Source organism: Saccopteryx leptura, chromosome 1 (assembly GCF_036850995.1).
Source record: "Saccopteryx leptura isolate mSacLep1 chromosome 1, mSacLep1_pri_phased_curated, whole genome shotgun sequence".
Lineage (NCBI taxonomy): Eukaryota > Metazoa > Chordata > Mammalia > Chiroptera > Emballonuridae > Saccopteryx > Saccopteryx leptura.
In genome coordinates, this window is record NC_089503.1 from 177,136,893 (window position 1) to 177,157,896 (window position 21,004).

The 21,004-nt window shown below is 38.3% G+C and overlaps 1 protein-coding gene and 1 non-coding gene across 9 annotated transcripts in view; both read right to left on the minus strand.

The window, feature by feature from the left end:
* CDC42BPA (CDC42 binding protein kinase alpha) overlaps positions 1 to 21,004 on the minus strand; it is a 230,502-nt gene that overhangs the window by 61,967 nt on the left and 147,531 nt on the right. For 6 of the 8 annotated variants that reach the window (XM_066381642.1, XM_066381622.1, XM_066381611.1 and 3 more), the window contains 5 exons: positions 20,092 to 20,216; positions 15,998 to 16,103; positions 15,440 to 15,588; positions 14,325 to 14,416; positions 10,821 to 10,897 (listed from right to left, as the gene is read on the minus strand). In XM_066381642.1, the coding sequence (XP_066237739.1) occupies positions 10,821 to 10,897; positions 14,325 to 14,416; positions 15,440 to 15,588; positions 15,998 to 16,103; positions 20,092 to 20,216 (549 nt within the window). Of the gene's footprint in view, positions 1 to 1,293; positions 1,336 to 9,160; positions 9,203 to 10,820; positions 10,898 to 14,324; positions 14,417 to 15,439; positions 15,589 to 15,997; positions 16,104 to 20,091; positions 20,217 to 21,004 lie in introns of all 8 variants that reach the window. The other 2 variants (XM_066381657.1, XM_066381650.1) reach the window with 1 other exon arrangement.
* LOC136389802 (small nucleolar RNA SNORA23) lies at positions 2,694 to 2,873 on the minus strand. The gene has a single exon (XR_010748374.1). It is a non-coding gene; the product is annotated as a small nucleolar RNA SNORA23 (small nucleolar RNA).

Below are 21,004 nucleotides of genomic sequence, written 5' to 3' on the forward strand. Positions count from 1 at the left end.
GTCAAAACAATCGAGACATGAGTTGAACCAGCAATCTTTTCATAAACTTCATTATTTAATGAGCTACCAGCTGAACTTGCAGTTCTAATGGTCACCCCACTGGTACTGAACACTGATCAGTGGTATTTGAACCGCACATTTATTATTAAACAGGACTTTGAAAACATGAGCTATATTAGAGCTAGTTGTGTTTATTTTACAACCAACTCTCCAACACACCAGCAAGATAAGAATGCAGAAAGCTATGGGCCATCCTACTATTTCCCTGACCCAGACTTTTCCAAGTCTAAGAATTCTGGATTTAAGGTGTTAATCAATACCAGAGGTCACCAATCTGACAGGTGAAAGTAAAAAACCTGTATCTATCACAGACTTTCCTTTTTAAGTTACTATTTTACAAAGTATATATGAAAATCAGACCAACAATGTCAGCTAGCCTACTGCTTCTCCACTGAGGAGTATATATACATGTGTACTGGTGTTGGGGTGGAGGCTGCTTTAGAAATATTTGAGACCTTTCTATAAATAGTTCCCTATTTTCCATAATAGTGGTTCCCCACTCTGGGCATCTGAGAATCTTGAAGGCTTGAGGTGTGGCTGGCCCACTTCAGGTTGAGAAACACTGAACTAGCCTTAGCACAGGAAGATTTTTACCATTTGTTATCAATGCATATATAATGTGACAAATATTATTTATATCTTGGACAGATCACAGAATATAAATGATTTATTAAAATTACTGCTATGAATATATAAATGTAAAATATTTAAACCACATAAAAAAAATCTAAGGTTTTTCCAGAACTGATTTACATAAAATGATAGTCAATAAGATCTATAACTTGCTCCAAATCATTTAAAAAATTTTTAAGATATGAATTACCATTTTCTTTCTATATAATAAAAATCTCTAAGAAATTTCTAAGCATTTGCTTATATCAGATTCTTATTTAGGAACTCATTTACTTTGTATGTGATCAATTTAGAAAGCATACTTTAGGATCACTTTTTCCAGCAATCAAAATAAAAAGATACCTTATAATTTTAGTAATTTGGTTATAGAAATTTATATGAACATTCCTAAAGCTTTGCGGCCAAAGCCAAAGCCAAAAACGAAAAAGAAAAAAGAAAGAAAATACAGAAAAGCAGGTAGCAACAGCAGGAGCAGCAGCACAAAGCATGCAATAAATGTAATGATACACCACAGAGACGTCAGCGTGTTCTGCAACCACAGGCAAGAGAGTAAGGGGTGGAGGGCATCAGGGTGGGACACAAAGTGTGATAGTCTCTTACACGTCTGCCTTTGCTACCTGGAGTACAGGATGGAGAGCGCTTCAACAAAGAAAGGAGAATACTACATGTTACAAATATTTACACATGTGACTCTCAATGAATACCACTGTGTTAACAGACAAAGTATATAAACACACATATAAAGACATTTTTTAAAAGATGTATAATTTGGGAAAAACTGGAGGATAGGACAGTAAAGAAACAGTAGCTTAGACCATGTCTAAGAGTGAGATTAAGTTTTCACTAGACCTTGCACAAACAGTGACCCACAAAACAATACTTTCTTCAAGTGATGGGCAATTTCTTTTCTGGAAAGTGGGTGGTAGCAACTCGAAACGTTAGAACAAAAAGGATCTCAATAATTCTGACTTACTGCTGGTAAGTATTTAAATAAAATATTTAATTAACTAATCTTGCTTTAAACATTTACTACCAAATTCTTACTTTCCAAAGATGACTCTTTTAAAGAAGAGCTAAAAATAGTCTTCAGAATTATTCATAATGGATTAAAACAAAAACAATATTGTCCATCCTGACTAGATATTTAGTCAAAAGAAGGGTCTTCATCTTTTTGGCATTAAAGAATGAAGTAATTAAGCAAAAGTAACAATAACAATACATAGGTAACAATTATATCAAAATATTTTTCAAGGTTCTGCAACTAATGCGCAAGCACTAGAGTTTCACAAATATGAACCAAGTATGTACTTAGGCATTTTCTTATATTCACTTTAAGCGAACATTTTGAGGGTTTACAATATGTCAGGTACTTAAAAGATAAAGGAGGCATGGCAAGTCCCAGACTGGTCAAAGATATCAAGCCATCAATAAGGTGATTAAATGCTGTAACAGAGATATGTACAAAGTCCATACAAGAACCCAGAGGAGGGATGTACAAGATTTTTATGGAGACCCTGATGAAGGAATTCATAAATTGAGTTGACAGGATTTCAGAGAAAAACTACAAGGATAAGTAAGAAACACCACTCAAGATTATCAGTTTTATTTGTACAATAACTCTGACAGACTGCTAAACAGGAAGTGTTATTTTCTTCTCTAGGAAACTGGAATGGAAAGTGACTTTAACACTGTGTCCTGAAGAGGTAGTAGCAAACCAGAATTAGAAGGCCTGCAAGTTCTAAACAAGACTTTTGTTTTAGTTCAGTTAGGTTAATGTCTCAGATTTAAACTGGTTTTAAATTATTAATAGGAAGTACCTGTCTTACTCTCCCCTCCCTAAACCGAACATAAACAACTCAAGCCCCAATCCTTCATCTAGCTAATATTTAATCTTGCCCCTCTCTTGCTCAATAATGAAAACAGCTTATGTTTATCATGTGTATAATATATAGAGGTACTTTTCAAAGTATATACTTTACATATGTGAACTTTTTTTTTAGTTCTGTGTGGGAATTAGGAGGCTGGCCAGTGGGAAATTATGTCCATAAAACAACACTAGACCAGTACTATAATCCCAATTTACTCTTGGCTGCATGCTGTTTGTGTGGATAAGCAAGATCTGAATACAAAACACAGACACTGCTACCAGACACAAATGAAAACTACGCACACATTACCTCAGCCATTATATATGAACTCTTTTAATTCTCAGAGAATTAAGGTAATACGATCCCCATTTTAAACACAAAGAAAATAGATGGAAGTTGCCAAACGTCACTAAACTGGTCAGGGGCAGAGCTAGGATGCAAGCTTTCTCAGTCAGACTTCTCAGAAATGATATACAACCCCTGTCCACACTCCCCTGCCTCTCCATGCACGTCTCCATACAATCTGGCCTCTGCTTTGCTCACCCTAACGAAATGCTGCAAGGCCAGTAGTGGCAGCCGCCTGCACCAAGGTGGCTGACTGTGACTACTGCTCCTTCTCTTTTGTGGAATCCTGGTCTTCTGCCCCTTCTCAAGGCCAGAGACCCCAGGTTTCTGTCCTGGTTCAGCACTTTTCTCTCCCTGGCAGATCTCATCTGCTCTCAACTATGCTGATCATTTCCAAATCTCTCTGACTTATGGAAAACTACCTGCTGAACATTTCTACATGGATGCCATCAGACACCTCAAACTTAACTTGTCCAAAATGAAACTGGTCACCTTCACCTCTGTTAAACCTTTTAATGAGTATTACATATGGAACTGATGAAACCTAAGCTACATAATTCAGAATGTCAAGTCATCCTCATTCTGGACCCTGCTTGTCTTCAAACTCATTTCATTTCAATAGACAACTGTTTTTATGTTTTCAATAGAAAAGGGTGAATTATACTTTTTCCTGATGGTGCCATTAGATGAAAACACAAACACACATATATACACATTCATACACACTCCCAAACACCATGGTTTCTATAAACACTGAAACTAGTCTCATAGCAAAACGCTGAAACCTAATATGCTGTCTTAATATGCAATCATATATCATTTAAAAATATTTTATATTTAGGTGTATAAACTAACATCAGAGCTTTAAGGCTGATTATGGAAGTAAGCAAAGAAGCAGAAACCAAAGAAGTAATTTACCTTAAGGACATATAATTTGGCTAATAGTTTTTAAGGTTCAATTAATGAATTCCAGAATCTTATTTAATAAAATACTGAAGAGATAGAAGACTGTGTAGTCATGGTTCTTTCCCTCTACATTGCCTAAATATATCCCAATATATGGTAAATAAAAAAAATATATAACATATACAATAATAGATAATATAACATATTGCCTAAATTATAAAAGGATTACAAATGGCAATTTCTGATATATGAGAATTTCAAGTTGGGTTGTGCTTAATATGTGGATGAAAGTTTGGTTTATTATGTGAGAGAAACAAAGAGTCACAGACAGGGACAGACAGACAGGAAGGGAGAGAGATGAGAAGCATTAAATCATAGTTGCAGCACCTTAGTTGTTCACTGACTGCTTTCTCATTTTCCAGCTGAGCCAGTGACCCTTTGCTCAAGCCAGTGTGACCTTTGGGCTCAAGGTAGTGACCCTACACTCAAGTTGCATGAGCCTGCACTCAACCTGGCAACCCCTGGGTTTCGAACCTGGGTCCTCTGCGTCCCAGGCCGACACTTGATTCACTGCACCACCACCTGGTCAGGTTGGATGAAAGTTTTAAAAAACGAGAATTGAAGGAGGAAACCTCAGGAGTCCCATAATTTCTCAGGAGAATATAGGCCTAGTTTTGGTCATAGGATTAAAAAGTCTTTACACTGTATGTTTTAAAGTCTTGTCTTCCCTTAATTCTCACGTATGATTACCTCTCCCCGGACACAGCTAACACTAAGCTGCCAAGTCTCAGATTCCTGAGACTGAATAAGACAGAATGTGAAAGAGGCTAGGGGAGAGAACATATTAAAAGAGTTAAGTGAAGGAAGCTAGGAGCCAGGACTGAAATGAAATATTTTGGAACATCTTAGTAAGATTTTGTATGAGGCCAATACCAAGAGTAGAGCTCAGCTTGTCAATACATTCATGACTACTGGCTTCTCTTAACATGACAGAATTCAAGAAAAGAAAACACTATCAGGGACCAGACCACTGGACTACGGGTGCCGTCTCTATTCCCCTATGTCTGACCTTGGCACTCTGGAGCTTTACTTTCCTCAGAACATCAAAACAACCTCCACAAAGCAAGTTGGTACATTCTCACTTGCCAGTTAAATAGACAATTTCCATTTCTGTAAACTTGGCCTAAATTAGCAAGATGTAAACGTGTGGCTTTAGGGCACCCTCCAGATTCCCCTCTGCTTTCCCCTACCTTTCCCACATGGCTCTATTACAACTGTAATTTCTTTACATAGTACCGTCACTTTCCACCGCTAATTTTTTCTCAGGTTTTGTTGTTAATTCAAAATTGAAATGGACGCTAGGATTTTGGGCAACACAGTTGAGTAAGCAAAGCGCTTACTGTGGAGTGACTATGGGCAGTTTGGGCGGGGGCACGTGGGGGCGACAGAAAAGGGGACAGCAGGAGAGGGAAGCATTTCCAGAGCAGAAGGGATTCCAAGGACTACTTTACCGCTGTCTTACTGCCTCATGTGGGAATGCCTTACCCAAGAGAATGCTTATCTTTTAAAATTAACTAAAGCCCCTGTGATCTGCTCTGAAGAATGTCATGTATGACTTCTTTAGCACTACCTCCCTATATCCTCAAAGACTGAGAATCCTACAGAGTCACTCTTACGAATGAGAGAATATTGTGACAAATATGTTAAAACCACTGGACAAAATAATTTCTAAGGCTCTTTTCTCTTTCAAAAGTCTATGGTTCTACATGGACAAAAGCCCAAATGCCTGTTCTCCTGCGATACAGAAGCAGAGAGCTGAGAACATGTTCTGCTTTGCCTGAATCAGAGGGAAGAAGGGGACAGGGGCTATACACACTCCTTTTCTATCAAAGCCACTCTTCCAAACAGGAAGAGTTGTCTAAATAGTGTTACTTAAAAAATGGGGGGGGGGGCATCTTGCCTAGAACATCTTCCTATATTGCCCCAAATCCTAGAATCCATTTGAATTCTGAATTAACAGCAAAACACACTGAGAAGAAATTAGAGGTGGAGAGTAACTGTGCACTCTATAAAGGAAATACAGTTTTAATAGACCTGTGTGGGAGGGTTAAGGGGAAAGCAGAGGTGATTCTAGAGGGGCCAGAAAACTCTGGAGAACCAGAGGGCAGTCTGAAGGCACCAGGTGAGTAGGACAGATGGAGGTCAGTGATGTGTGGGCACCATAAGCTTGCTTTCTGCAATTCTGCTCAACATGTGACTCATTCCCTCCTGTACCTACAGGTTCCATCTGTCATTAACATTTTAGGTCTCCAATATAACTTTCTACTTTTCTGTAATAGTGAGACAGAAAACAAAAAAGAATGACCAGAGGATGTGTTCTATGGGTTAGTTAAGAATTAGAGTCCACTCAGTCTAGAAGACAGTTACATATTATAAGCATCAAGTATCACAAAGAATAATCCAAGCCCTGGCCAGTTGGCTCAGCGGTAGAGCGTCGGCCTGGCGTGCGGGGGACCCAGGTTCGATTCCCGGCCAGGGCACATAGGAGAAGCGCCCATTTGCTTCTCCACCCCCCCCTTCCTCTCTCTCTCTCTCTTCCCCTCCCGCAGCCAAGGCTCCATTGGAGCAAAGATGGCCCGGGCACTGGGGATGGCTCCTTGGCCTCTGCCCCAGGTGCTAGAGTGGCTCTGGTCGCGGCAGAGCGACGCCCCGGAGGGGCAGAACATCGCCCCTGGTGGGTGTGCTGGGTGGATCCCGGTCAGGCGCATGCGGGAGTCTGTCTGACTGTCTCTCCCCGTTTCCAGCTTCAGAAAAATACAAAAAAAAAAAAAGAGAATAATCCAGATTTGTTTTATTCCTTAAGAATTCAAATGCCTAAGAGAAATAAAGAATTAATGGTACACTAAATATCTTGGATACTGAACCCAATGGTGCCAAAGACTGAATAGCATTATTCAAAACATCATTTCATTAGGACCTTGAAGATGAGTAAATGATAATTCTGGAAAGGGTGTTTATAGCCATAAACTATAAAGAGAAACAAAAGGTCTATGCCATAAAATATAAAAAATACAAAAAATTTTTGAAAAGGGAGCTTACTGCTGGCCTCCGCCCTGACAGGGAAAAGTGAATTGCCCATGACAATGGGATTCAACAACCCGGAAGGCAAGCAGTGGTTCATGCTGGCAGAATGGGAAGGCTGGGTGGTGCGGAGTTAAGAAAGCACTGAAGAGAAATCACACTGACAGACAAGAGAAGAAGGGGAAGAGAACACCGGAAGGGAGGAGAGAGGCCTACTAAGAGTAAGGCAATAAAGACTATTAGTGAGGGCATCACATATATATTTTTTTAAATTCTCAAACGACCCCATGAAATGAGTACTACTGTTATCCCTATTTGTCTGGTGAGCAAAGAAAGGTTAGCCTTTTCCTCTGTAATGGTTCCTTTGTACAGCTTTAAAATTGAGTGGTCTGTTTGAACAAAGTTCATGCTCGGTAACAGTGGGTGAAGGACAAGGATGGGCAGGTACTCCTAAAAGAAGAAGGGGAGCAGGGGACAGAGAGCACAGGGGGTGGTGGATGGAGGGAGCACTGAGCAGACACAGGAGGGAGCTGGGGGGGGGGGGTGCACTCCGGCAGGCTCTCCTGCTGAAAACCACTCCCCTATTTGCCAAAACACAGACTACTCCTATGTTCTATATTCAAAGATTTTGGGGGGGACAAAGGAGATATAGAGAACTGTTTGTCAGAAAAAAAATGAAAATGATTTTCTAGTGGAAAGAACAATTAAAATAATATATTCAAACTTCCTATTCCTCTAAATGTGAATGATGTCTGTATGGAAATATCATATTGAATATTTTCATACAGTAAAATAAACACCAGATGATAACATGAAATAGTATTGTACATCAAGAGAGTTCTCTTTTTATCACACTGTAGATACAACTAGAATAATTGTCTTAACAAGATAGTTTCCATTTAGAGAGCCAAGTTGCACACTGGTACAAATATTTCAAAAATAAAAAAAATCACTTTATAAAGAATTTTTTAAAATCTAGATCAAGAGTTTACTTTAGAGAAAAATGATGCTACATATTCTTCTGAATGTAATAACTGTATTTATCAAAATGCAAAAACAAAACATTTAAAGAATTTCCCTTGGTTTAAAAGTTTTATGTACAATATTTAAATTTGAAGCCATGCCCTGGCTGGATAGCTCGGTTGGTTAAGCAGTGTTTTTCAACCAGTGTGCCGCGAGACATGGTCAGGTGTGAGTATAAATACATTTAGAAACTATATTATTAACTATATGTATAATATGTACTGTGTTAGAGTGTCATTTTGTGTCATTTTGGTAGGTGGTGTGCCCCAGGATTTTGTAAATGTAAAAAATGTGCTGCGGCTCAAAAAAGGTTGAAAATCACTGGGTTAGAGCATCATCCGGAAGCGCGGAGGTTGCCAGTTCGATCCCCAGTCAGGGCACATACAGGTTGGAGCAATGTTCCTGTCTTTCTCTCACTCTCTCCCTTCCTCTCTAAAGTTAATGGAAAAATTTAAAAAAATAAAATAAATTTGAAGCCATTTTATTTCCCAATTTCAGGAAAGACTGAATGTTTAACATAACAAAATCCTTAATGACAAGGATTGCTGTGCCATTTAAAGTGGGATAAAGAGAATGTATCGGTCAGGCATTTCTGTAAAGAGAATGAATGACATACATTAAGAACTTCCAAATTATTAAATGTATAGAATGCAGGAGAGAAAATGATAATGCAGTCAATTTCTAGTGTAGAGAGTGGTACATACAGTATTGAAGTAAAATCACTATTCACGTTAGAAGAGAAATTCTGTCAGCATTAAAGATTGATTCGTGTTCAATTACTGTGTTACTATAAAATCTACTGGAAAGATAATAAAACTTGTTACTTTTTCTGATTATATCACCAGAGGTTTTCTTTTAAGTAATAGAGAAATGAAATAAAGTGCTGAAAAGAGGTGGGAATATGAATAGAAATCACCATGAAAAATAAAAACTAGTTATTTATATATCTATAATATATTGTGATAATTAAAAAAAATTCCAGTTTTCAGAGCTGTTGCAAAGAATGCAAATATACAAATTCTTTGAAGGCCAAATAATTTTTCAAAGTTCATTTTTACTTTATTATGTTTAATAATGATAAACACTTCATTATATTTAAGGTAAGAACAAAGCAAATTATGGCTCACAAATTATCAAGTGTGATATTTTTGAAACTGACTGCATTAGGCAAATTCTTCATATCCATTCACTGATCTCTTTTACTGAAGGATGCATTGGTTTGAAAAAAATCAAAGACTTATGTAATCCAAAAAATCAATCAGTGAAGATGAGGAAGAAAAGGAATCCTATTTAACGAATACAGCAATAAAAAAAATAGAAAATATGGATGAAGCAATTTAGTAAGAACAAATAATAAATCAAAATTCTGTAAAACAATTGAAAGGCAAATGACATTAATTCAAATAAATAAATGAGAAAAGCAGTCACTGTCAATAGTTTTACAAGAAACTTAGAAATTCATTACTTTTTAAAGAGTGATTCTTTTTTTCCCTTTCCCAAAGGAATGCAATATAGTTCATATACTATGCCCAGAATGTAATAAAATGAAGCTCATGGCAAATCAATAATCAAATTCAGTGTAAGCACTTTAGAAGGTAACAACTAAAAGAAATAAATTTTTGCCTCTAACTGTTCCCACTAGATTGTAAACTCTCTGCGGGTGGGACTTGGCCTATTTGGTCACTAGCGCCTAGAATAGTGACTAGAACCTAGAATAGTGAATAGAAACACTTGTTTCTTAATACACTTGAGTTCTTAATTTATTTTTCTTTTCCCATGTACTACATTATAAAAAAAAACATTAAATTTTTTGGTAGACAAGAGAATTTTAAAAACAGAGCCCTGATTATGTCTGGTTTTTTTAATATGCTTGCACAGAGATCTATAATTACTTGTTGAATAAAGATATAATCACTAACTTAAATTTTCTAAGGCAAAAATATACTTTATATTGTAAAGGTTTCTTAGCAAAGAATTTAAGTACCAAAGAACGATAAAGAGTGATATGATCATTATTTCATTACTACAAAATCTGCCCAACACACTCTATATAATACATTTTTAAGAAACATTTCTATTATGTACTTCTAAAAAACTGAATTCAGCCCTGGCCGGTTGGCTCAGCGGTAGAGCGTCGGCCTGGCGTGCAGGAGTCTTGGGTTCGATTCCTGGCCAGGGCACACAGGAGAAGCGCCCATCTGCTTCTCCATCCCTAACCCTCTCCTTCCTCTCTGTCTCTCTCTTCCCCTCCCGCAGCCAAGGCTCCATTGGAGTAAAGATGGTCCAGGCGCTGGGGATGGCTCTGTGGCCTCTGCCTCAGGCGCTAGAATGGCTCTGGATACAACAGAGCGACACCCCAGAGGGGCAGAGCATCGCCCCCTGGTGGGCATGCCGGGTGGATCCCGGTCGGGAGCATGCGGGAGTCTGTCTGACTGCCTCCCTGTTTCTAGCTTCGGAAAAATGAAAAAAAAAAAAACCCAAAAAACAAAAAAACAAAACAAAACTGAATTCATTTGAACTGGAACTAACATTGCCCTATTGTAACCGATATTTTCAACTGCTTTTTACTGTGGCTCTATGCTTTAGAGAAAAAAGAAGTGTTGAAGTTATTTCAAAAGTCAGGATTTGTTCTGCACTTACTGTTTCTCAGGAGAAGGGGTGAAATTGCTTTTAAATCTTATGACTCATAAGTAGACCTTTCTTACATGTTTTCTTATATAAAAAAGTGACTGTAGTTTTCATAAGAATGCAGAACTTATTCCTTTCCTAATATGCTTTTAAGTAGATAAGCATCTCAGTCCTCTTACGTAGGATACAATAAAGCAATTTTATCGCAAGTGAATTTTAAATCACAAAGTGATTTTAAATTGACTGCAAACAATATTTGAAAAGCTTAATACTCACTTCAAATTGATCCAGAGCATCGGTAGGCGTATTCAAAAATGCCAAGAAAGAATGCTGTGAGTCTTGGTGCTCTATACCTAGAAGACAGCAGCAACTTTTCTTAAAACTAGAACAATTAAAACTAATTTTCATGGACTGATAATCTGATCTAGTAAGACCTGTTCGCAAACTACCATATTTTAAAGTTGGTGGATATTAAACCTACAAATTAAAAAAAACAAATTACACGAATTTTTCTTGGAATATCATGTAACAGTTAAGTTATATCATTCTCCATGAAACACTTGTTTCTTAACACACTTGAGTTCTTAATTTATTTTTCTTTTCCCATGTACTACATTATAAAAAAACACATTAGCCTGACCTGTGGTGGCACAGTAGATAAAGCGTCGACCTGGAAATGCTGAGATCGCCGGTTCGAAACCCTGGGCTTGCCTGGTCAAGGCACATATGGGAGTTGATGCTTCTAGCTCCTCCCCCCCTTCTTTCTCTCTGTCTCTCTCACCTCTCTTTCCCTCTCTGTCTCTCGCCCTCTCTCTTTCCTCTCTAAAAATGAATAAATAAATAAAAACATTTAAAAAAAAACCCACATTAAATTTTTTGGTAGACAAGAGAATTTTAAAAACAGAGCCCTGATTATGTCTGGTTTTTTTTTCGTTTGTTTGTTTTTTGTATTTTTCTGAAGCTGGAAATGGGGAGAGACAGTCAGACAGACTCCCGCATGCGCCCGACCGGGATCCACCCAGCACGCCCACCAGAGGCGATGCTCTGCCCACCAGGGGGCGATGCTCTGCCCCTCCGGGCGTCGCTTTGCCGCGACCAGAGCCACTTTAGCGCCTGGGGCAGAGGCCAAGGAGCCATCCCCAGCGCCTGGGCCATCTTTGCTCCAATGGAGCCTTGGCTGCGGGAGGGGAAGAGAGAGACAGAGAGGAAGGGGGGGTGGAGAAGCAAATGGGCGCTTCTCCTATGTGCCCTGGCCGGGAATCGAACCCGGGTCCCCCGCACGCCAGGCCGACGCTCTACCGCTGAGCCAACCGGCCAGTGCCTTGATTATGTCTGTTTTTAAGATAATTTATCACCAATAAGGTTTCTGCTTTGAAATACTCTTATCAAGCACAAAGTATGCACTAGCACAAATAATCTTTTAAAAGAAAATAATGCAGTGATAAAACAAATTTTGTTGAGGTCTCAATTGGATTTCAGGTATTGTTTTATTGACAGAATGAATGTTTATCTCTTGGTCATGGTATTAACTTTAAATGCATAATTTCCAAAATAATTCTTAAAATATACATATAATGATAAATACTAGGGAAGAAATACCAGAAATAACCAAGTACACATTTTTTTATTTCCATATCCTCAGGAACTGACATCAACTAATTTCTGTGCTTTTCAAATTACTCTAATAATACACCAGAGCTCCCAGATAAGGTTGTGTGTTCAGAAATTCATTCAGTCAGTAAATATTTATTGAGAGCCTATTATGTGCTCTCCTTCTAGATACTGGGAATATAATAGTAAATAAGACAGAAAAAAGAACCTTGTCCACATTATGTAAATATTACATCATTTAAGTAGTGAAGTACATTATATCATATAGTAAAATTTTATTATTGTACAATGTTAAAAATCCAAATAAGGCCCTGGCCAGTTGGCTCAGCGGTAGAGCATCGGCCTGGCGTGCGGGGGACCCGGGTTCGGTTCCTGGCCAGGGCACATAGGAGAAGCGCCCATTTGCTTCTCCACCCCCCCCTCCTTCCTCTCTGTCTCTCTCTTCCCCTCCTGCAGCAAGGCTCCATTGGAGCAAAGATGGCCCAGGCGCTGGGGATGGCTCCTTGGCCTCTGCCCCAGGCGCTAGAGTGGCTCTGGTAGCGGCAGAGCGAGGCCCCGGAGGGGCAGAGCATCGCCCCTGGTGGGCAGAGCTTCGCCCCTGGTGGGCGTGCCGGGTGGATCCCAGTCGGGAGCATGCGGGAGTCTGTCTGACTGTCTCTCCCCGTTTCCAGCTTCAGAAAAATACAAAAAAAAAAAAAAATCCAAATAAAAAGTTATTAGTTAACATGTTTTCAAAATAGAGCAATGTTATAAACTAAGTTTTTTCTTTTGCAAGTTTAGGTTTATTCTAAAAATGATGCAGTCAGTGCCATCTGCGTGTCCCAGTAAGTTACAATCTGCATTGATCTCTGCTATATAAACTGAGGGCCACAAGTGCTCCATGTCTCGCATTCTTTTCCTTTAGTCACTAAATAACACAGACACCTTCCACTCCCCATGTCTAACAGCCCTGCCTCTCGGCTGCACAGGCGCCTTGTGCTCCTAACCTGAGTTCCTAACTCACTTGTTCCGGGTTCCTTCTTTCCTTGTCCACTAGGAAATGCAATCAACAAATACTAATTGCACATCTACTGCTTGTAATGGAATTTCCATGGTAACTCTTTAACACGATTACCTTTCTTTCTTCCTCAGTTTAAAGCAGATGCAGAAGCCCAACCAGCTCTACCTCCCTGAGTGTCAGGGCTGGGCAATGGCAGGGTGGCACGCAAGCACAACACAAAGCCCATTAACACGGACACTATCCAGTCAGGAACACTGACTTGGTCAAGAAATAAATTTGTCATAATCACATATATGAGATCCCTTTATTAAGAAAACATTCTCTCTTTTTATTAAATGTAGGCTTCTTAATGCCTACATTATAGAAAGTAAGTTTAAGACGTTCATGTAATAGTACTACCATGCACTGAGTTGCTTTTCACATTATTGGAAAAAAAATGCTTAATTTTTCAAGAAAAGGAATAAATCCTGGGAAATTCCACAGGGCCAGCAGTTTAAGAATCAAACATGGAAAAAGACACTGAAATCCAAAACAATCCTTTTTCTTTCAGTTGCTCTTTTAATACTGGATTAGATTAAGCTGTAGTTATTTCATACACTGCTTCCTCAAATACCCTGGGAGTGAATCCCCTACAGCAGCGGTTCTCAATCTGTGGGTCGTGACCCCGGCAGGGGTCGAACAACCAAAACACAGGGGTCGCCTAAAGCCATCGGAAATACATATTTTAAAATGTATTGTATAATAAATATGTATTTTCCGATGGCTTTAGGCGACCCCTGTGTTTTGGTCGTTTGACCCCTGCCGGGGTCACGACCCACAGATTGAGAACCGCTGCCCTACAGCATGTGAGAGTAGTATAAAAATTAATATTTTTCCAGTCACAAAAAATTACTTGTGAATAATCCATAGTACTGACAAAAGTTAAATTTATGACAAAGTGAGTTCTCCTGTTACAGTCAAATCTTTAAACAACATGTATTAAACAAAAGGACTCCAAGACCCACCTACCAAATACGTGTGTATGCACCACACTATACCCATCTATCCATAAATGCAGAACTGCTTAGCTGAACAATTCTTCCACCTACACAGTAAGCTGATTCTTGTGTAATAAAGTGCAGTCCTACAGAATATTAAGTCCTGACTGATGCAAAAAAACATTCCCATACCCTTTTCAGATCTCAGCTCTTCTGTGTCCTTTATCAGCTGTTCGATTTCTGATAGCAGTTCCAAGTTCTTCTTCTCTGAATCTTTTAGTTTACTTAAATAAGGGAAAAAAGTGGAAAATGTCATTATTTTTACTGCTGGTTAGTGAGCCATCATTTACTTGAACTTCACTTCACTGGTTTAAATGTGAGCCACGCTAAGAGGGAAATGCAGACTACCAGGAGGAGCACACCTAGGCTGCTATCTGTTCGTGCGAATAACATTTTACCAGAACACAGCCAGGCTGGTGCAGCTCTGTGCTGTCCATGGCAGCTTTGCCATGACAAGAGTTGAGTAGACAGAGACGATCTGACCTTTTATAGAAAAAGTTGCTGACCCTGACCTAAATTATTAAATTTTAAAATGTCATAAAATAGTTAATTTCAGAATTCTGTTAGACTTCAAGCACCTATGTTTATAATTTTAGTTTGACTCATAACTCTGATTTCTGAACAAACTCTTATGTCCTATGTGTAAGAAGAAAATCAGTTATTCTAAATTACAACACGGAGAATGACATTCAGTAGCTCTTCATGCTGGGATCCGATTCATACTCTCCAGGGAAAGATTTTTTCCTATTTTCATATCTCCCTACCATATTTAAGTAAAGCACACTTAATTTATGTCTACATTATTTATAACAAGACTTTATCATTTGACTGCAAAAGATTCATGGTATAAGCCAGAATACAGATGTTACAGGCCAAAATACAGATGACTATATTTTGCTCTGACTACATGTTGCATTTTTAAACTAAAATAATAAATTCTTAAATGTGAGAGAATTGAGTATTTAATGGAATAAAATCTGAGAGTCAACTAAATTTTACAAATAAGGGGAAAAATAATAGAATATTAATGAGTCCTATTAATTTCACTTTACAGACAAGCCAGAGGAAAATAAGGCCGTGTTAAAATCCCATCACTGCATGAAAGCAGCTATTCACTTTTAAATCTTCATAATTTTTTCTGGTCATCACTTTTAAAAAAGTGATAGGAAACTAAGCATGTAACTTCTCTCAAATACTTCTTGACCAATGTAGAAGTTTTCTAGTAAGACTATATTATTCAATCTTACCATTCTGTTATGATGTTAGATGCTTTAACTTTATTCAGTTCTTCTTGGATGGTCTGTTTCGCTCTTATTTCTGCGTCCAGAGCTGACTGTAACTCCAGTCTAGCTGACATATCCAGTTTCGCAAAACGACGCATTTTCCAGGGCATATCCTATGAAATAATATGATTGTTTTTAGCTCCATTTTTTACATTTAAATTTAGTAATCCTAGTGAAGTTGGAAACTACTTAAAAGCATTATCTTTCTCCACTAACAAAAAAAGGATAGAAACACTGCTTGTGGAAATATATTTTTCATTAAATTCAGAAATAACTGAGCACTCACATATAAATGAATTTATTTTTTAGTTGTCAGCAATATTGGCTAGCCATACAAATTATAGGTAAGCAGCTATGTTTTATGATTTCCTAAACTGGAACAGACTTGGAATAACTGATTTCTCATTAAAAACGTTATAGTAGGCTAAGGCCTAGACAAACTAATTAAGTACTCAGATTTATCAGTGTTATTGAGGCTTCCCTGTCCCCATTATGATGTCTCTGTGCAGAATGGCAGCTTACTGTTGCTCGTGTGCCCAAGCTGGAATTTCTTAATGCTTCTAATTCTTCAGTCATTTTAGAAGCTAAGGCCTGAAGGTATCCTCGTGCATCCTTTTCATCACTGACCCTAAAATGCATACACACAAAGACAGAGGTAAGATACAAAAGTAAACAAAACTTCAGTGAGATATATATTATTTTAAAGCATCATAAAGAAAGTGAAAAGTGACAGAAATTTAAAGATGTTCTAAAATACCTTCTAAAAGTGGAAGAGGTTTACTGAATTTGTTCATTTATCGACTAATTAAAGCTGACCATGTTGGCCCTGGCCGGTTGGCTCAGTGGTAGAGCGTCGGCCTGGCGTGCGGGAGTCCCGGGTTCAATTCCCGGCCAGGGCACACAGGAGAAGGGCCCATTTGCTTCTCCACCACTCCCCCTCTCCTTCCTCTCTGTCTCTCTCTTCCCCTCCCGCAGCCAAGGCTCCATTGGAGCAAAGATGGCCCGGGCGCTGGGGATGGCTCCTTGGCCTCTGCCCCAGGCGCTAGAGTGGCTCTGGTCGCAACAGAGCGACGCCCCGGAGGGGCAGAGCGTTGCCCCCTGGTGGGCGTGCCAGGTGGATCCTGGTCGGGCGCATGCGGGAGTCTGTCTGACTGTCTCTCCCCGTTTCCAGCTTCAGAAAAATACAAAAAAAAAAAAAAAGCTGACCATGTTTAGTGAAGTCCAAGTTACTGATACCTGATAAATTAGTAAAACTTCATCTCAAACCACAGAAGTGACACTCTTGTAATCTAACATTAAACTCCCTTCTCTCATGATTTCCAAAGAATATTAAGATTTCTCATTAACTGGAGTTTGCCATTTTATGTTATAAAAACATAATGCACCCTTCTTCAAACTACAGTATGCTATACTTGGAAGATTTAGTTTAAAATAGTGTATTTCACAGAAATCAAAGTTGTATAGTAATAAAAGTCTTGTTTTCTAAAATGGTTAATAAAAAATTAAAGTTTACTAACATTTAGTTTCTATTTATTGTCTTATGACTATCTTGCTGATGCAACTACTCTGATTTAAAATAGAAAAGTTTTCAAATTATATTCGATAAAACAAATTCCATATATGAGAATTTCTCAAGAGAAAAGTTTGCTTTTGTTACATCTACAAAACAAGGGAAGTTCGAAGCAGGAAGTGCCAGCAGATGAAAATCAACAAAAGGTCCTATTCTCAAGAATGAGAATTACTTGTATAGGGAAAGCTCTAATTCCACAAAGAAAAATACTGAAACCTGCAATGCTCAGAAGTGTATTCTAACACACTCTGGGGAAGACCATTTCCTTTGCACAGGTTGTTGTTTCTGAAGAATGTTTCATGAAATGTATATGTATCTATGATGTGTACAGCACAGAAATTTAAATCTTGAGCCTTGTTTTAGCATCCTTGGACTTCAGATTCCTGAGGAGTCAAAGGGATTATACATGCCCCAGAATGGATGGAGTAGGACAGTGCATGTCATCACACTACTTGAAAGAGTGCCCAATTTAAAGTTTAGGAATTATTTCTGAAACCTTTATGTAATATTTTCAGACTGAGGTTGACAGTAGGTAAGTAAAACCAGAGAAAGCGAAACAGCAGATAAGAGGGGACTACTGTATATTACAAGTTTCCAAACTTTGATCTTTATAACCTTGGATAGTTGTATGTAGAGAGTTAATTTTCAAGTAGGTGAGAACTCAGAACAGGGAGTATATCTTTTTATTTTAGACTATTAAGTATTTAAAAATTTGTTATCTAATACAAAACCATTTCTAAATAACATCTTTAAAGCAAAGTGACTTCTTTGTATTCCTGATTTCTTCTGCTTATTTCACTTGGATATTAAAAATATAAAATGAGTATTTTTGTGGGATTACATACCACTCTAACCCTGTCTACCAGTCCTTTCCAGTGAGTCCACATTTAAAGCTCCCTTCCTTTCCCAGAACCACTTTCCATTCCATTTGAACCAACCACGCTAGTCACTGGAAAAGATCAATGGTTTAGGAGGAGCTCAGGCTAGGGGCAGATCAGCTTTGTCTTCTAGAGTCTTTAATTATATATTTACTTTAATTATGAACTTGATTATATAATAATGAAATTACAAATAAATATTTATAAGTTTTTTTTGTTTCTGTTTTTTTATTTTTCTTAAGTGAGAAGCAGGAAGGCCGAGAGACAGACTCCCGCATGCGCCCAACTGAGATCCACCCGGCATGCCCACCAGGGGGCAATGCTCTGCCCATCTGGGGCGTTGTTCCACTGCAACCTAAGCCATTCTAGCACCTGCGGTGGAGGCCATGGAGCCATCCTCAGTGCCTGGGCCAACTTTTGCTCCAATGGAGCCTTGGCTGCAGAAGGGGAAGAAAGAGAGAGAAAGGAGATGGGGAAGGGTGGAGAAGGAGGTGGGTGCTTCTCTTGTGTGCCCAGATGGAATAGAATCTGGGACTTCCACATGCCAGGCAGACACTCTAACACTGAGCCAACCAGGCAGGGCCAATAGTTGTTAAGTTTTGATATAAACTTGACTAAAGATTAAAATGATTTTGCTTCAGAAATGTAAACTTGATGACAAAGATATAAATTAAACATTAATGAACGATTTAACTGCACTATTTAGAACACAACCAAATTTCTACAATTGGGACATTTTCCTTTAGATAGTCACTGAACAGTCACATTTTTTTTTTTTTAAAGAGAGAGGAGGGGAGACAGAAAGACAGACCCCCACATGCACCCTGACCGGGATTCACCTGGCAAGCCCACTAGGGGGTGATGCTCTGCCCATCTGGGGTATTGCTCTGTTGTTTAGCAACCAAGCTAGTCTTAGCACCTGAGGCAGAGGCCATGGCGCCATTCTCAGTGCCTTGGGCCAGCCTGCTCCAATTGAGCCATGGCTGTAGGAGGAGAAGAGAGAGAGAGAGATGCTGGGCATGGCATATGTGGAGAAGCAGATGGGCACTTCTCCCGTGTGCCCTGACCAGGAATTGAACCCAGGACATCCACACACTGGGCAGACACTCTACCACTGAGCCAACCAGCCAGGATGAATAGTCACATTCTTAAGCTCAAGATGAGTTAACATAACAACTCTATAGTGAAGCCAGTATTTAGATACTTAACTCACCTGTTTAACATTAAAAAAAAAATAAATGTTTATTCACTTTTGATTTAAAAGGAGGGTATTAATCTGGTATAAGTAAGGAAAATAGCATGAAAAACTAAAATTTCCACTAAATGATTCATCAATAAATACAAGGTGGAGCAAAAGTAGGTTTATAGTTGTGACTAGGCAAAACACCATTTACCCTTGTATTATTTATTACAGTATTATTTTCCATTTGAACAACTGTAAACCTACTTTTGCCCACTTTGTATATGAAGAAATAATGTTTTCAGATAAATTAAATGTTCATGATTTGCCAAAAAGTTAGAAAATATAAAAAGTCATACTATTTTCATTAGAAAATAAAGTCCCCATTGGATTCTACTCTCTTCATATACTATAGAAATATACAAATTTTTACAAAAATCAGAATCACCTTAATGAATGAATATGAAAGTTACTAATGTAATTATTCCAAATTAAATCCTAAGAGCTCAAAGAACAGATGATAAAACTAAACTGTAACCATTTAAGGTTTTAAAATGTCATGTGTGAACCAATCTGTTATAAGGATGAAAGATGACGATAGCACATCTCCAGTTTCTAAATCTTTCTCCAGGTTTCCTATTTCTTAATCACAAATAACAGCAATTTTGACTGAAGAAAGGAACATCTAGAGCTAGTGAATGACTTTCTTCTGTTCTTTAAGGACCAACTATCTTAGGAAAGAATAACAGTTTCTTTTCTTAGAAATAACAGGTTTCAATGATGCTGTGTACAAGCTGACATGGTATATTTGTTGGACTTAGACAACACAATGGAAAACACAGCAGAGCACAGATCAGTAATAAAGTTATGCTTTTGGAGTAAGTTATTTTTTCGTAGCAAAAAATAAGGTAACTTGTTAGTCACCTCCTGGAATTTATACCAACTTGTCCAAAATCACCCATAAAAACACATTTAAAAGAGTACTCACCACTGAATTATTTCTGTGATTTGGGCTTCCCAATGTGCAACTGACTCTTTCTTGTCTGCCAGATCTTTTACCTCATCTTCTAACTGCTGGTTGCGCAGACTTATGTTTTCATACAGAGTGGTAAGCTGGAAGGCAGTTTCAAGACACATGACTTTTAGGAACAGGAACTCAAGGTGCTCAAGATGCCTCTTGTTAAATCTTAAATTCATCATTTTCCACTCAAAAATGCTTATCTTCCTCATCTCTTCTTATAACCATTCTGGTCATAGGTTTGGAAACATCAAAATACTCTCTGAATTCTTCTGCCTTTGCTTTCCCCTTATTCTCTACACCAAACCAGTTCTACTTGTGAACGTTCTCCATCTGCCTAAAGAACGCCTGAGTTCTGCTGGTCACCACATTTCTCATTTTTTTTGTCTAAAAATGTCTCTTGGATGTATAGTATAAAGTGACTTCCCATGAGCCCATCACCCATCCTCAACAGTAATTCCCACAATGTCAGTGTTAATTCACTGATACTCCTGTCTTCTTGCCCGTCCTCCTGTGCAAATACCAGATAGCATATAATTTTATCTCTATACCTTTCTGGGTATAGATATCTCTAGAAAACAGACTCACTTTAAATATAACCACAGTATTATCATACTTACACATTTAACAAGTTTTCTGATACCATTACATAGGTAGTGACTGTTCAAATTTTTAGATATCTCAAAATATCAAACAACTTAACAGTTTGTTAAACTGAATCATGATACAACAGTATACATAGCTTAATTAGGCTGTTGCATCTCTTAAGACTCTCGCTTAGTCAATTCAGGCTACTGTAATAGAATACTATAGACTGGATTAAAAAGGTTTTTTTCTTACTATAGAAATACTCCTGACAGTGGTCAACTGCAGAAAGGCATTG